General features: G+C 49.5%; 1 protein-coding gene across 1 annotated transcript in view; it reads left to right on the forward strand.

Moving 5' to 3' along the window:
* Positions 1-12,550, forward strand: part of ZNF598 (zinc finger protein 598) — a 12,823-nt gene extending 273 nt beyond the window's left edge. Inside the window, 12 exon segments of the mRNA XM_017734270.1 lie at positions 1,110-1,237; positions 2,448-2,577; positions 3,831-4,042; positions 4,780-4,878; positions 4,880-4,968; positions 5,617-5,734; positions 6,745-6,929; positions 7,254-7,326; positions 7,652-8,412; positions 9,397-9,532; positions 10,283-10,427; positions 10,538-12,550. Coding sequence (XP_017589759.1) covers positions 1,110-1,237; positions 2,448-2,577; positions 3,831-4,042; positions 4,780-4,878; positions 4,880-4,968; positions 5,617-5,734; positions 6,745-6,929; positions 7,254-7,326; positions 7,652-8,412; positions 9,397-9,532; positions 10,283-10,427; positions 10,538-10,885 — 2,424 coding nt within the window. The 3' untranslated portion in view covers positions 10,886-12,550.
* The last annotated feature ends 2,372 nt before the right edge of the window (positions 12,551-14,922 follow it).

A 14,922-nucleotide genomic window follows, 5' to 3' on the forward strand; every position in this document is an offset into this window, starting at 1 on the left:
GCGGGGACGGACAGCCCGGGTTATCCGCCCTCTGCCCCGCTCCCGGCGTTGCCGCCGCCGCCCGGGCGAGTAGGAAACAAAATATGAAGAAAATGGAGTTTGGAGTGAATGTTTATGGTTTGAAGTCAGCAGAGTTCGCTCTGGCAGCACAGAATGGAGCCTTTGCTCCCTGCTTCAGGAGGCAGCTGCTCTTAGGAGGGATCATGGACTCATAAAATCCTGGAATGGTTTGCAATGGAAGGACTTTAAAGCCTATCCGGTGCCACCCCCTGCCATGGGCAGGGACACCTTCCACTATCTCAGGCTGCGCCAGGCCCCGTCCAGCCTGGCCTTGGGCACTTCCAGCGATCCAGGGGCAGCCACAGCCTCTCTGAGAATCTATTTCTGGATTGACAATGTAGCTTTTGCTGTAAGAACTGAAATTCTTTACTGTATTTATGTCTCAGCCTTTCTGGGCTGGGGCTGGTAACTCCAGCTGTGCCCTAAATGTTGCTGCTACCCCAGTAATTCCCAGGCTGGGAATGTGCTGGAGCAGGCAGTGGTAGGTGGCTCCTGTAATACCTTAAACAGCTGCAGTGCTCAGAGCCAAGTGGGAGCAGCTGGGAACAAGGAAATTCCCTGAGAAGGATATGTAGTACAAGCAATTTAGGAAGTGTTGTGTGTTTTGCTCCTCGCTTACCTGGGAGTTAAGGAAAGAAGAAACAGTGGTTTCCCTGCCAGACTCTTAGGTATTGAGTCACTTGTCACTTAGAGACTCCAGGTTGCCTTGTGATCCTCCAGGAGATGGGGAGGAGCCGAGGGCAGGGCTCCTGCCAGGCATTGGCTGTGGAAGGGGTTGTGTTGGTTGAGGATATTTACTCTGGGAACAGCTGTGGGAGCAAAACAGACCAGGAACGTTTCCTAATCTCGTCCAAACTCCAAAGGCCTGGCTGGGCTAATCCACGTTTCTCTGGCAGGTTGATAAGATGTCCTGTGGCTTTGCTGACAGCAGGGGAGAGTGCCTGGGGGTGTGACAGCTGGGGCTGGCACAAAGCTCTGTGGGCGTGGGGAGCTCCCAGAGTTTGTGCTGGGGAACTTGCCTGGAATCCCACAGCTCCTGCTGATCCCAGTGCTGTGTCCCACAGGTGGTGTTCGGGCGGAAGCTCCCGTCCTTCTCCTCCATAGCCCTGCACCAGCTGCAGCATGAGAAGAAATATGACATTTATTTCATGGATGCAGAGGTTTATACACTGTACAGGTGAGCGCTGGCTCCTTCCTGGAATGTCTCCCCAAGCACGTGGTGACGCACGGGACGTGGCAGGAAGTGCTGCTGTGGGAGGGCAGGGTGGTGTGGTTTCTTGGGATTTGAGGAGCTGGGGATGTGAGTCACCTGCCGTGCAGGTGTTTTTGGCAAGGTGACAGGCTGGAGCAGGGCAGTGGCATTGAACACTCAGCAGCTCCTCGAGGCTGCAGTGTTGGATTCACCAACACAACACACAAGCTTTGCTCTGTCAATAAAAGGCATTTTTGGCATCTTTAGCAGCAGCAAACCTGCCGAAAACCTCTCTATTCCTTGCATGGCTGCTGTGGAAAGTGATAAAGACTTAATTACTGTTACAATTGTAATTACTGCTGTGCTGAGTAAGGACTAACCAAACCCAGTTGTGCCAAGTATTGCATGAAGAGTAGCATTGTCTTCACACAAAGATCTTAATTCTGAATGGGAGAGAAAAAAGGTGAAGTAAAAAAACCAGTGCAGAATAAAAACGTGGCATCAGCATCGTGTTCTACAAATATTTTTCATAACAATCTTAATTGGGAGGGTTTGAGATAATGGAAAGAGGAGTGGAAAAGATGAAGCCATGCAGGCAGTGGAGCCTTTTCCTTGGAGAATTGGGCATTATATTCCCCCTGATTTGGGCTGAGAGTGTAACTTTGGTACATTTACAGTTTTGCATGGCTTGATATTTATGGAAATGAGGGATTGGGAGTCTTACAGTGAGACCAGTGCTCAGCTCTTCTTGGGAACCATTGTGGGGTGGGATTTTGGGGTGGGTTTTTTCCCCTCCTTTCCTCATACAATTCTTTATCTCTCCCCACTGTATTCCTCAGTTTCTGACATTGGAAAGTGTAATGGAATTGGATGTGAATGTTGCAGGAATCAGCTGAATCTCCAATAGTGGATGGGTTTGTTTCAGTTTACTCAGCTTTGTAGTGACAGTGTAGTTCCTACTCTGTGGCTGCTCAGCTCTTCCCCAGCAGTTGGGACCTTGGTGTAATTTGGTTCCATCCCATTCCTGCCATACAGCAGAATTCTTGGAATAAGCAGGTCACAACCCACGCTACAGATTGCAGGGGAGCCATAAAGCTGGAGCCTTTTCCTAGGGATGGAACATTTGTGTCTTGCTCAAGGTATCGGGGTGCTGAGAGGGAATTGGATCATTTTTGGGACTCTTCTCATCCCTTAGGAAGCTGCTGCAGCATGAATGCTCCTTGTGCCCGGATGTAAAGCCCTTCAACACCTTTGCAGATCTGGAACAGCACATGAGGAAGCAGCATGAGCTCTTCTGCTGCAAACTCTGTGTTAAACACTTAAAGGTGAGCTGGGCCTCTGCTTGGATGTGTGGGAAGGAGGGGGGTTTTCCTCCATGACTTCCAGGAGTTCCTGGGAAAGATGGGAAGGCAGAACAGCAAGGATTTATTTAGGTTTCCTCTTCCTGCAGTGAGGCCAGTTGCTTTATTTTAAGCCTTTCTCCTTCCATAAACTGATTAATGAAGAGGGCCTGGAGGTTCTCCAGATTTTAAATTGAACCCCACAGTGGTGGTGCCACAGTTGGTTCGTGCCAGGTGAAGTGGAGTTCTCTGCCAAAAGGGATGGGATCCAGGAGTGAGCAGGTTGACCTGAATGAACCCTAATAAGTCTGGGAACTGAGTTGAGTCTTTCCTGTGGTCTTGGAATCTCTGGAGCTGATTGAAGGGAAGTGGGGAGGGAGGGCAGGACCTTCTTTGGTTTGTGGTGTCCTTTGAGCTCTGGTGAGGTGCTTCATGCTCAGTGTATGAACCCAGCACCAAGGGAACTTGTTTGTCATTTTCTCTCATAAACAATATTAAAACTTGCTTTTTAATTTCAGAATATTGTAGAGATTTTTATTTCAAAGAAAGAAGTTCCATGTTACTTGTAGCCACTGAGAAGAAGCTCTTAAACTTGTGGAAGTTTCAGTCCATGGCAGAGCCAAACAAACCTTTTCCCAGAGCAATTTCCCAGTCTTTGTCTAGGCCAGAAATAAAGGATATTCTGTTCTTAAGACTGGGTCAATCATTTAGGCATCTCCAGAACCCTTGCTACCAAAATAGCTCATGTGGTAGTGGGGACAGAGTGTTGGCTTATGATACACAATTTGTTCACTGAAGTGGATCCTCTGTGTGCAGCTGTTTGGGATGGTTCCTGTGTGAGGAAAGTAAAACAGCTCACTTGGGGTTTTTAAATTAGAGAATGCAAAATACCGTGTGTTGATACATACATAGTTAAGATTTTTCTACCCCAGAGATTATAATTTAAACTTGTTACAGTATAAAAAGATTCCAAAGGGAAAAAAGTGAATTAAATCCATTTCCAGTGTTCAGAGAAATGCAAGTTAGATTGAATTTGAATCCATCACTTGAATTTTATTTCCTGTCCACCAAAAATTCTAGGTGTTGGTGGTCAAAGTGCATCTTTTTGAAGCAAGTCTTCCACCCCTACAAATGGAGAAGCTGGACACAAGCTGGCTTGTTCCGTTTAGTTCAGTGTCCATAAGAAACAATACAAATCTAGAAATACAAATCTATGAATACAATATCTGTCTCTCCAGATCTTCACCTACGAAAGGAAATGGTATTCCCGGAAGGACCTGGCCCGGCACCGGATCCACGGGGATCCCGATGACACCTCCCACCGGGGCCACCCCCTCTGCAAGTTCTGCGACGAGCGGTACCTGGACAACGACGAGTTACTGAAACACCTGCGGAGGGATCACTACTTCTGTCACTTCTGTGACTCTGAGGGGGCTCAGGAGTACTACAGGCAAGGAGATTATTGATATGAGTCCTTTCTCTAGCTTAAATTTTGAAGGAAAATTGCTTGGGTCTGCTTTGAATGTAGGGGATAGTAGTGTTTAAAGGCAGAGTGGAGGGATGGCAGCAGGTTGGCTGCAATTCCTCAAACAAATAGCCAAAATAGTCTAGTTCATGCTTTAAAATTTTCTTTATTAAAAGTTACATTTTGCAGCCTGACAGCAGCTGTCTGGTGTGTTACTTTTAATGGTGGACAGGATGAGAGGAAATGTTCTTAAGTTGCACCAGGGGGGTTTTAGACTGGGTATTGGGAAAAATTCCTTCATGGAAAGGGCTGTCAGGCATTAGAAGAGGTTACTCAGGGAAATGGTGGAGTCACCATCCCTGAAAGTATTTAAAACCATGTGGATGTGGTACTTAGTGGTGAACATGGTGGTGGTGCTGGTTGATGGTCTTAAAGGTCTTTTCCAACCTTAATCCTGTGATTCCTTGATTCTAATGCTCCAAAGTTCGTGTGCAAAGGGAATAGGAGTAACTTTTTTGTCATGTGCACAGCTGGATGAGCTGAGCATCTGTGGGTTTACTTTAACACCTGGATCATGCATTGGCCATACAGAAACTGTGTCAGCTGGAAAACATCCCTGGGGATAAGGACCAACCAACCACCAGGGCTTGTCCTCACTTGCCCTTGTACGAGTGGCTGTGTCGTACCGTGGGAAGGGTCAGCTCTGTGTTTTCTGCTCGCAGTGATTACGAATACCTGCGGGAGCACTTCCGCGAGAAGCACTTCCTGTGCGAGGAGGGCCGCTGCAGCTCGGAGCAGGTCACGCACGCCTTCCGCACCGAGCCACAGCAAGAGCCGGGCCGAGGCACGCCAGAACCGCCACATCGACCTGCAGTTCACCTACACCCCCCGGCACCCGCGCAGGACCGAAGGTGGGCTGGGCTGGGGGCACCGATGGGCACCCCAGGGTTAGGGAGGGACTCCCTGGGGGGTGGAGGAGGCTGCTCCATCCCTGGAAGTGCCCAAAGTTGAACAGGGCTTGGAGCAGCCTGGTCTAGTGGAAGGTATTCCTGCTCAGGAGCAAGATGTCCTTTAAGATCCCTCCCACCCAAACCATTCTATGGCTCTTATTCTCGAAGACTTTTCAAGAACATCTGGTGAATATTTCATAGCCATGAAAAAATTCTTCCCAAAGAAGGTAGACAAGCCCTGGAACAGCACCAAGAGCTTGTAGAGATTGAGAAGGCCTCTTCAGCCTGAGAGGTTGTAGAGGTTGAAGATAACCAGAACTTGCCCAGACAAAGCCCTCTGATATAGTTTCAGAGCTGGCCTTGCTTTGAGTAAAGGGCTGGAGCAGGTGATATCCAGACATCCCTTCCTACCAGAATTGTTGTAGGATTTTTGTGTAGGATTGTGTGAGTTTAATGAGGACATGTAATTTTATGAGAACTGCTGACTTGGTCATCAGAAAGAAATGAAGATAGTTTATTTGTACCAGTATATTTTTGCATTTTTCAGGCACAGTGTAATGCCCACAGTAGAGAAATAACTGAGAGTCATCATTCCTCCCTCCTGTTTAGGTGTTGTAGGTGCAGAGGACTATGAAGAGGTTGACAGGTTCAACAGGCAAGGGAGGGCAAGCAGGTTGAGCAGCCGAGGAAACCAGCAGAACAGGAGAGGCAGCTGGAGGTACAAGAGGTGAGCGGCACAACGTTGTGAGTTTTATTCCCATTTAGTGTTGGCTTTTCCTTGCCAGTTCACAGTATTTTGGTGGATTAGGAGGAAGGAAGTGGTACAAAATTTGGAGACCTCCATGGTGAATCCTTATCTGAGAGCTTCCAGTCCGAGCCCATGTCCGGGCTATGTGCTTTGTCATCATGGAATTATTTTGTGTGAAGTTTCAGCTCAGGAAGCAAACAATGTAACCCTCAACTTGTGGGTTAAATAAACTCAGAACCCTAAATGAATTCCAGCAGCTGTTTTTATGCAAACTTCTCTAAACAGGATTTTCTGAAGTAGGTGGCAAGTCTGTGCAGGTTTAATGGAGTTTTTGGTCTGGGTAATCATGAAATTCCTGTTCTAAGGACCTGTTTCATTGAACTAACAGATCTCTGTGTGGCCAGACTGAGTGCTTTGGAAAAGGAAGAGGGTTAAGTATTGAAATGAAACTTTACATTTCTATGTCTCTTCATCCACACCAGACCTGAGTGCTTTTTACATCCTGCACATCTTATTTTCTTCTTTTTCTTGCTGGACGGGCAGCTGGTTCATTACTGGTGATTCCACTGGGGAAAAAAGTCCATCCCAAAACACTCCTCTGTTGGTGTCGCATGTGGATCATGCATGTGTTGAGAGTTCATGCCCAGCTATGTCTCAAAGAGTTCCTGTGGCCTCCAAGAATGATTCCATGTCTTTGGAAATGAATGGGAGAGACAGGTGCCCCCTGCATCCGTGGTGCTGTCTCTCCCAGTTCACCCCGTTTCTTCTGGCCTGGATTGTTATTCCCACACATGGAACTTGGGAATCCAAGGGGGAATGTTGCCTGGCTGGGGTGGATTGGAGTGGTGGGGCTGGTTTAGGCTTCTCAGCAGGTGGCAGCACGAGATCAGGGATGTTACCGGAGCTGGCACCACAGAGGTGAGACTGGAGCGAGGCAGCTGCTCTGTGATCCTTGCTGTTTGACCAAGGGACCCTTCCCTGTCCTGCAGGGAAGAAGAAGACAGGGATGTTGCAGCAGCAGTCAGGGCATCTGTGGCAGCCAAACGGCAGGAAGAGAAGAAGAGGGTGGAGGACAAAGAGGAAGGCAACAGCAGCAGGGGGAGAAAGGAGGATTTGAGGGATCCCGACGTGCTCGGCTCCAAACGTGTGCCAAAGTCTTCAAACGATGTCACAGGTGAGTGTTGGACAGGTCCTGCACTGCAGGGCATCTCAGTGTCTGGAAGGTTCCCTCAGATAGTTCTGCCTTACCCATGTTTTACTCATTTAAAGTATCATGAGTTTCCTGTATACCATGACATAATGGGGAGCACAGTTAATTGAAGGAAATAGTGATGCATGGATTGAAATTGTTCCTCTGGAATGTTGGTTAATGACATCATCAGCTGCTGAAAATAGGCCTTGGTAGTGCTGCTGTCATGGTCATTGATAGCCCCTGCTCTGGAATGAATGTGTTTGGGTTGAAAACATGTCTTTGCTTTTTCTGTTCCTGTTCCAAAAGAAGCAGCTGCTAATGGAGTGCTCAGCCAGGGCGACTTTCCAGCAATCGGCTCTGCAGCAGGACCTCTCCAAGGGTGAGTCTGCACAGGGCTGCAGCAGGGACAAAGTACATTTAGAAGCTGATTGATGTGTTCTGCATTTCTGGGGGAAAATAATTTTCCAGATCATTTGATCACTCCAAGGCTTCCCCTGCCCTATCCCCTCCTGCCTCGGGCCAGCTCCTGGCTGGTCTTTAGAATCATGGAATATCAGCTGGAAGAGACCCTAGAGGATCATCAAGTAAAACTCCTGTTGTGCCACCCGAAGTGACAGTTTGAGGAAGAGTGGAGAGTTGTGGGTTTGTGCTGTCCCTTGGGGTTGTGCTGCCTCATTAACTCAAACCCTCTCCCTTCCCCACAGCTCTGCCCAGCCAGCACTGGTTAAGCTTAAAGAAGAAGATTTCCCAAGCTTGTCCTCCTCTGCAGCTCCCAGCATCTCATCAGGGATGTCTCTGATGTACACGGCGACAGCCAGGAAAGCAGCCTTCCAGGAGGAGGATTTCCCAGCTCTGGTGTCCAAAGTGAAGCCCACCAATAAGACAGTAACTCACATCACATCTGCATGGAACAATGGTTCCAGTAAAAACGTGGTCAAAGCCATGAGCAGCCCCTGTGTCAACCAGCCAGCCAAAAAACCATCCTTGAACACCTCCAAAGGAAGTAAGAAGAGCAATAAACTCTGTGAGTCGGATGACGAGGATGGCGGTGGTGGCCTGACCACCCAAGAGATCCGGAACGCCCCGACCATGTTTGACGTCTCGTCCTTGCTGGCAGCTTCTACCTCACAAACTTTTATGAAAGTGGGCAAGAAGAAGAAGACAGGGGTTGAGAAGCAGAGCTCATCATCCCCACGCCCGTCCCAGGAGACATCATTTCCCAGGCCAGCAGCAGAAAAGCCCTCGGAAGCAGAGCAGCCATCCAAGGTGTTCCCTGCTGCTCACGGCCCTGACAGAGCCACAGCTGTCGTCAACGGGCACTCGGATAAACCATCAGCTGGCTGTGGTACACCCAAAGAGCCCCCCGGCCTTAAAAAGCCCCCAGTGACTAACAAATGCCCTTTACCTCAGGAAGACTTCCCAGCTCTTGGGAGCTCAGGATCAGCCAGGATGCCCCCGCCACCAGGTAAACATGGAATGAATCACAGAGTCATGGAATGGTTTGGGTGGCAGGGATCTTAAAGATCATCTCATTCCCCTGCCGTGGGCAGGGGCACCTTGCACTATCCTAGGTTGCTCCAAGGCCTGTCCCACCTGGCACTGGACACCTCAGGGATGAGGAAGCACTGCTGGGCACGGCCAGCTTGGCTTGTAGAGAGCCCAGAGAACACATGGATGTGTTGCATAAACTCATTCTGGCTCTTGTGCGAGGTTCTGCCACCAGGTGCCACTTGGGCTCTGGAGGCAAAGGCAGCCTGGGTGTCACAGGAGGCCTGGAATGTCCTCTGGGAACCACCTCTGCCCCACAGCTGCAGCTATTTGCTCATGGATGAAGAGTTGGTTTTTCCCTGTCCCCAGGGCTGACACATCCGTGTGTTGTGCTCCAAGATCTGCCTTGGAAGCTGCTGCAGGCTAGGGAATCTGGTTGTGTCCTGTCCCTGCTGGCACTTGTCACTTCACTTCCTTGGCCACTTCCTCCTGTGCTGGGAGAGGTTTCCTGCTGTTCTTTTAGCCATGACCTTGTGAAAGCAGAGAGACGGCAACAAATGTGACTTGGAGTGGTTTTCGTGGAAGTGGGATCGCATCAGGAGATGCCAGCACCGCTGTTTGTGCAGCTCCTGCTGGGAGAGGCCAGGCCAGGCCTGCTGCCTCCTCCAGTGATTTGTGTTCCCTTTAATAATGCAAAAGTGTTTTTCATTGTGTCTTGGAGTGGGCTTTCAAAATTATTTTCCATTGAAAAAGAAAATGAATAATTAAAGCACTTTCTCTGTAGAGGAACATCAGCCACTCTCAAGTGCTTCTTGAAGATTTTTTTTTAGGTTTTCTCCAATATAGTGATGTCTGTACTGCAAATTCTTCTTGGTGCTTCTGCAGTGTGTCAGGCACTGGTGTGGGTTTTAGCCAGGGGTCTGTGGGTCTCTAATTCCTGCCCCTTCCCTGCTTCCCTCAGGCTTTAACTCCGTGGTGCTGTTGAAGAACCCTCCTCCGCCTCCGGGCCTGTCGGTGCCTGTCAGCAAACCCCCCCCGGGCTTCGCTGTCATCCCATCCTCCACCATCTCTGAACCCGTCACTACAGCTCTGAAAGAGTGAGTCAAGGGCCTGCCAGGGGGCACGGGGCACCTCACACCTCACTCGTGTCACAGGGGCTTCAAACAGCGCACAGGGGGTTACTCAAGCGGGGCCAGCCCAGTGAAGAGTCCCCCTGGCAAGTCCCAGGGTGCTGTGGGTTGGATCCGGGAGAATTGCATAGAACAGCCCTGTGTAGTTACGAGTCTGAGGAACTGTGCAATGTTTTGGCTGCTCAGACCTTGGTCTGTTCTAGATTTATTTGGAAATCTGCAGTTCCAACATATTCCTGTACTTCACATCGATTCTGTGGGAGTCCCAGGAGCAAGGTGCTGAGGTGTGTTCTCCTTGGTGACCTTCACTGCTCTTGATCTTTCCTGTAGCTGCTCTCTTGTCCCTTCTGGGATAGAAAGAGGAGTTTGTAGGAAAAGGGGAGGGAAAACTTTGTGTCAGTTTAATACAGAACCTGCATTATCTGTTGTTTTATTCATGGTGAGGTCTTTGCTCAGGACTTTTGAGCGCATCCAGCTCACAGAGCAGCTCATCAGGACAATGTTAAACTTGGATTTTAAACATTCTGTTTGTGTAAAGCTGGAATCTGATACAGAAATCCCATATTTTATTATCCTGACAAGACAGCTGTGTGCTGCTTATGTGTAGCTGGGTGAAGGAAGGACGTGCAGCTGTAAACCAGAACAGCCTTGTGATTTATGTCATATTTGTGTGACACAAACCAATGTCAGGGTCGCTTCTGGTCTTTTCCAACACAGGCCAAAATCCTGTCATGGATCATACTTGATACCTGAGAACTTCCAGCAGAGGAACATCCAGCTCATACAATCCATTAAAGAATTTCTTCAGAGCGATGAGTCCAAGTTCAATAAATTTAAAACTCATTCTGGGCAGTTCAGACAGGTGAGTGGGTTCCCAAAGCCTCCCTTTCTAGGAGGCCTGAATCCCAGTGGGATTTTTAATAGATAAATATTTTTTTCCTCTTAATTATTGCCCTTCCCTGTCCCCTGCAGGGGCTGATCTCTGCAGCTCAGTATTACAAAAGCTGCCGGGAACTGCTGGGGGAAAACTTCAAGAAGATTTTCAAGGAGTTGTTGGTGTTGCTGCCAGACACGGCCAAGCAGCAGGAACTGCTCTCTGCTCACAACGACTTCCGGATCAAGGAGAAACAAAGCTCCAACAAACCCAAAAAGAACAGAAAGAACGTTTGGCAGACAGACTCCCCCGCCGACCTCGACTGCTACATCTGCCCCACGTGCAGGCAGGTGCTGACCCAGCAGGACGTGGTCACCCACAAAGCTTTGCATATCGAGGATGAGGAGTTCCCCTCGCTCCAAGCAATCAGCAGGATCATCAGTTAGCTCTCCCCAGGGCCACGACCCAGGCTCTGGCTGTGGATGTGCACTTTGGAATGAGGTTTGGCAGTAGCGTGGCTGGGGGCCGGTGCCGGCTGAGGCAGTGAGGAGTAGGTGACTTGGGAAGCCCTCCTGGGCAAAGGGATCATGGGAATGTGCCAGAGCTCGTCCCCACCCACTGTCTGAGCTCCCAAATCCAGGGTAGGGTTAGGCTGAGCTGCAGTGGGGGCAGGCAGGGCTCCTTCCTCCTGAACACGCAATAGCTGGGAATCCTTTCTGATCTGCAGAATGACAGGGGACACAATAGGGGAATATGCTCTGGTTTGGGGGTTTCTTTCTGGTTTTGGGGTGGAGGAAGTTTATGGATCACTGAAATGAATGGAAGTGGCTTCCCTTATAACATTCTGATTTTTTTTGTGCTGTTTCAGTGAAGATCACACTAGTCAGGGGTAAAAGGTGCAGGAAAGCGCTGCTCACGGGGGTGTGTGACCAGGAGAGCTGCAAACACTGGGCTGCAGAGTTTTCTTTCTGCAAACAGAGTCAATTCTGCTGCTTGAAGAATTGGGCTGATCTGTGCAAGATTTGAAGTTGCCTCTGACCTTTTCTGTAAAGTTCTTTCAAGAAACTGATTTTGTAGCCCTGCATGTACAGTAACAGCATTAAGGCTTTACTCTCTGTAAAGCACATGGGAATTTTATTTAATGACTGCCATGTTTCTAATTACTCGGATGTATTACTGGTGGGAGCTCCCAACAGCATCCTGGGACATTAAATGCTGCTGATCACTGACCATGTTTTCTGCAGTGCCTTTAAGTGCATTTATCTGTTTACAGTGGTCTGACACCTGCACCTCCCTCGGTGACACCAGGCTGATGTAGTTTTGCTCGTGCTCCTTGGCCTCCCCAAATTCCACCTCAGAGGAAGAGGGAGATCTCTTCCTCCTTTGAAGTGACTCCTCCAGCAGCAGTGCCAGGAGTCCCCCATGGCTGTAGTTCAGTGTCTGATTCTCTCCCATCTCCAGGTTTAGTTATTTCTAATGTGTAGGGATAAAGCTGAAATTAATTTATGTAATTTTTAGTGATGAAACACAGCTTTTCTAGCAGCATCATTTCTATGAAATCGAGCTCAGAGTATTACCCAAGAGCTACTCCTGCCTACAGTCACTCTTCCTTGCCTTACACGTTATTTTTGCTTGCTCTCAGGCTGCAAAGTGCTTTGGGTTTCTTTTCTTGAATATTTGAGACTGTTCTGACCACCTGCCCATGTTGGATTTGGCCCAGAAGGGGCTGGGGAGGGTGATTTGGCTGTATGGTGGTTCACACACTGCATGAGTCCCTGGCAGTCCCTGCCTTGCTGGGGATCCTGGAGCTGATCCTGGCCCCAGGCAGGGACACCTGAGGGGGCTGGGTGCTGCCAGCTGCCCCCACCACTTCCAGTCAGCAACTCTCCCCATCCCTTTGGTTTGTAAAGTTCAGGGAGTGAAATGTGTCTTCCCTGCAGGAGCATCTTCTGTCTTCCCTTGGGTTTCAGTTATTTCTCCATCAGCAGCTCTGTGTTCCCCAGGAGGTGCTGCTGGGAGTTCCCTCGAGGTGCTGCATCTCTGGGGCCTGATGTTGCAGTCTCCTTGTTCCTTGTGCTCACCTGATTAAATAAAGTTATTACCAAATTTTTTTTTCTGTTCATTTTTAGCTCTTTATTGAAAATAAGTTGCAGTTGGTTACACAGACACTGAAAATACAGAATCACAGATTGTTCTCTCAAAAGATATTTTTATATATATAATATATACAAAATTGTAAACATTTTAAACTTATTTCCATACACAGTCCACTTTATACTACACTGCACAGAGGTTAGTGACAACTGCAACTCCTGGAAGCGTCTGCTCAGACAGAGGTATCTGCAAAGAAACTGAACTTCCCAACCCTCAGGTGGGAGCTGTTGGAGATTAAAACTCTTAAAGGAGCTGAGGTTTTTAATGTGTATTGCAACGAAATCCAGGCAGCTGAACTGGGGTTTCAAGTTGAGACAGTGAGGGCTGGTTCTGAGCCTCACTGGGGGGGAGAGGGGCTTGTGACACACAGAGGGTTCAAAATGCAACTGAGAACCGACCAGAGGGGAACCAGAGCCACCTGCTTGGGGACAGCACAGGCTGGGAGGAGTCTGTAAAATACACAGCAGCTTTTACTGAGAGAAATACCCATTCCATGGAATAATGATGGGAGTTCCTAACAAACAGACCATGGTTAGAGGGCACCAGGCAGAGCCAGAAGCCACCCCTGCGTCTTTGGGGGCTGGCACTGGGATGGATGGTACGAAACACCCCTGTAAGGGACTGATGGGCAGGAGAAAAGAAGTGCTGTGGGTGTCACTTATTGTAGCATGAACTGATGGCACAAGAGCCAGTGAGATCCCAGGTTCCTGATGTCATGTAAAGGGAGGGGTTTGCAGAGCCCTGGCACACTCAGGACAATCCTGGCATGGTTTTGGGACAACTTTGGGACAGCCCTGGCATCCTTTTAGGATGTGGCCTGGGTGGTTACAAGGGGGCAAGCGCTTCTGTACCACAGCTGGGAGAAAAAGAGGAGAAAGATGAAAATTGATGTTCAAATACCTTGAAACCCCCAGCACATCATGGTTTCTGCACCCATGGCTCTGGTTCTCCAACCATGGCCCCCTTGGGGTGTTTGGTGACAACCCCACCTGCACACCCTGCTCTGCCTGACAGACACACCAAGGTGCTGCCACAGCCACCGCAGGGCACCGGTGACACCCAACAGCTGAGGGGGCTCCCAAAGGATTTGGGGCAGGATTCCAGGCACGGGTGTCACCCTCCCTCTAAGTGGGGTTAAATTCAGCAGAGTGAGGGCTCCATGGGGCTGGGGGGCTGCACCAACAAACCCCAAAATGGGGTTGAGTCACGCTGAGGTGGGTGAAGGCTCTTGCCAAGGCCAGGGAGTTTGGGGTTGTCTCATCCGGCCTGGTGACATGGCCTCAGCGCGGCCACCTCGGACATAAACCCATTGCAATTCCCTGGAAAAATGCTCCAGCTGTGGGACTCCTGCCTGTCCCAGCTGCCTGTCTCAGTGCCACCCCAGCAGGGCTGCCACCCCTCCTCTGCCTGGGACTGGCACTTTGGGTGCAGAGGATCAGGGCTCACCTCCCTCCAGGTGCCTGTTGAGTGATGAGGCTGGACATGTTATTCCCAGCTCCAGTTTAATCGAGGACATCTCCTGTGCTGCCAGGAAGCCCCTCAGGCACCCAACCCTTCCTCCTCCTCCCTGCCCAGCAGAGCAGCCGGGTGCCTCCTGCAAGGAAAAGGTAACACTGACTTTGGGCAGCTGAACCAGCCACCACCCTCGGGAAGCACCAGGAGTTGTGCCGGTGTGGTCCCCATGTCCCTGCTGCTGCTCCAGAGGTCAGTCCCGGCACAGAGCGTGGTGGGATGTGCGTGTGGGGGCAAAGAAAGGCAATGCAGGCCTCGGGGGGACATTCAGAGCGTGTAATATTCAGCATGGGGGGCACACGGGGCAGGACACGTCCCGCAGGCAGACACAGCTTTAGCTCTTTACAGTTACACGGAAACTCTGGAACAGTAATATTATAGTTAGAAAAAATACACTGTACCCAACGAACATTATCTCACGTACAATCAATTTAAACATTTAAATTGATTATAATTTTGCTAAAATATTAACACAAGTACTGTTTGTGCTGCTAAAGTTTCAGTGTTCCCTCTAAGGAAAATATTGCTACAGTTCTACCGTACTCTGTATTAAAATCCTCGGGGTTTTTTCTTTCCCAGCAAGACTGACTCCACAAAACCACAAAGATGCCGGAATTCACTGAGGCTGATACCACACTGGGTTGGGGTGTCCGTGGTCAGGCACCTGTGAGGAGCTTGGCACAGGCAGGACCTGGAGCCAAGGCAAGGAATGCGCTTCGCCACCGGCAGTGACCTCTTGGGATGATTGGCTGCTTAATTAGTGCATCGATCTGCTGCTCATTAATTAGTGCATTGATCTGCAACTCAGCAGCAGGAA

This window comes from Corvus brachyrhynchos, unplaced genomic scaffold (genome assembly GCF_000691975.1).
Source record: "Corvus brachyrhynchos isolate BGI_N302 unplaced genomic scaffold, ASM69197v1 scaffold5, whole genome shotgun sequence".
In the NCBI taxonomy this organism is placed as follows: domain Eukaryota; kingdom Metazoa; phylum Chordata; class Aves; order Passeriformes; family Corvidae; genus Corvus; species Corvus brachyrhynchos.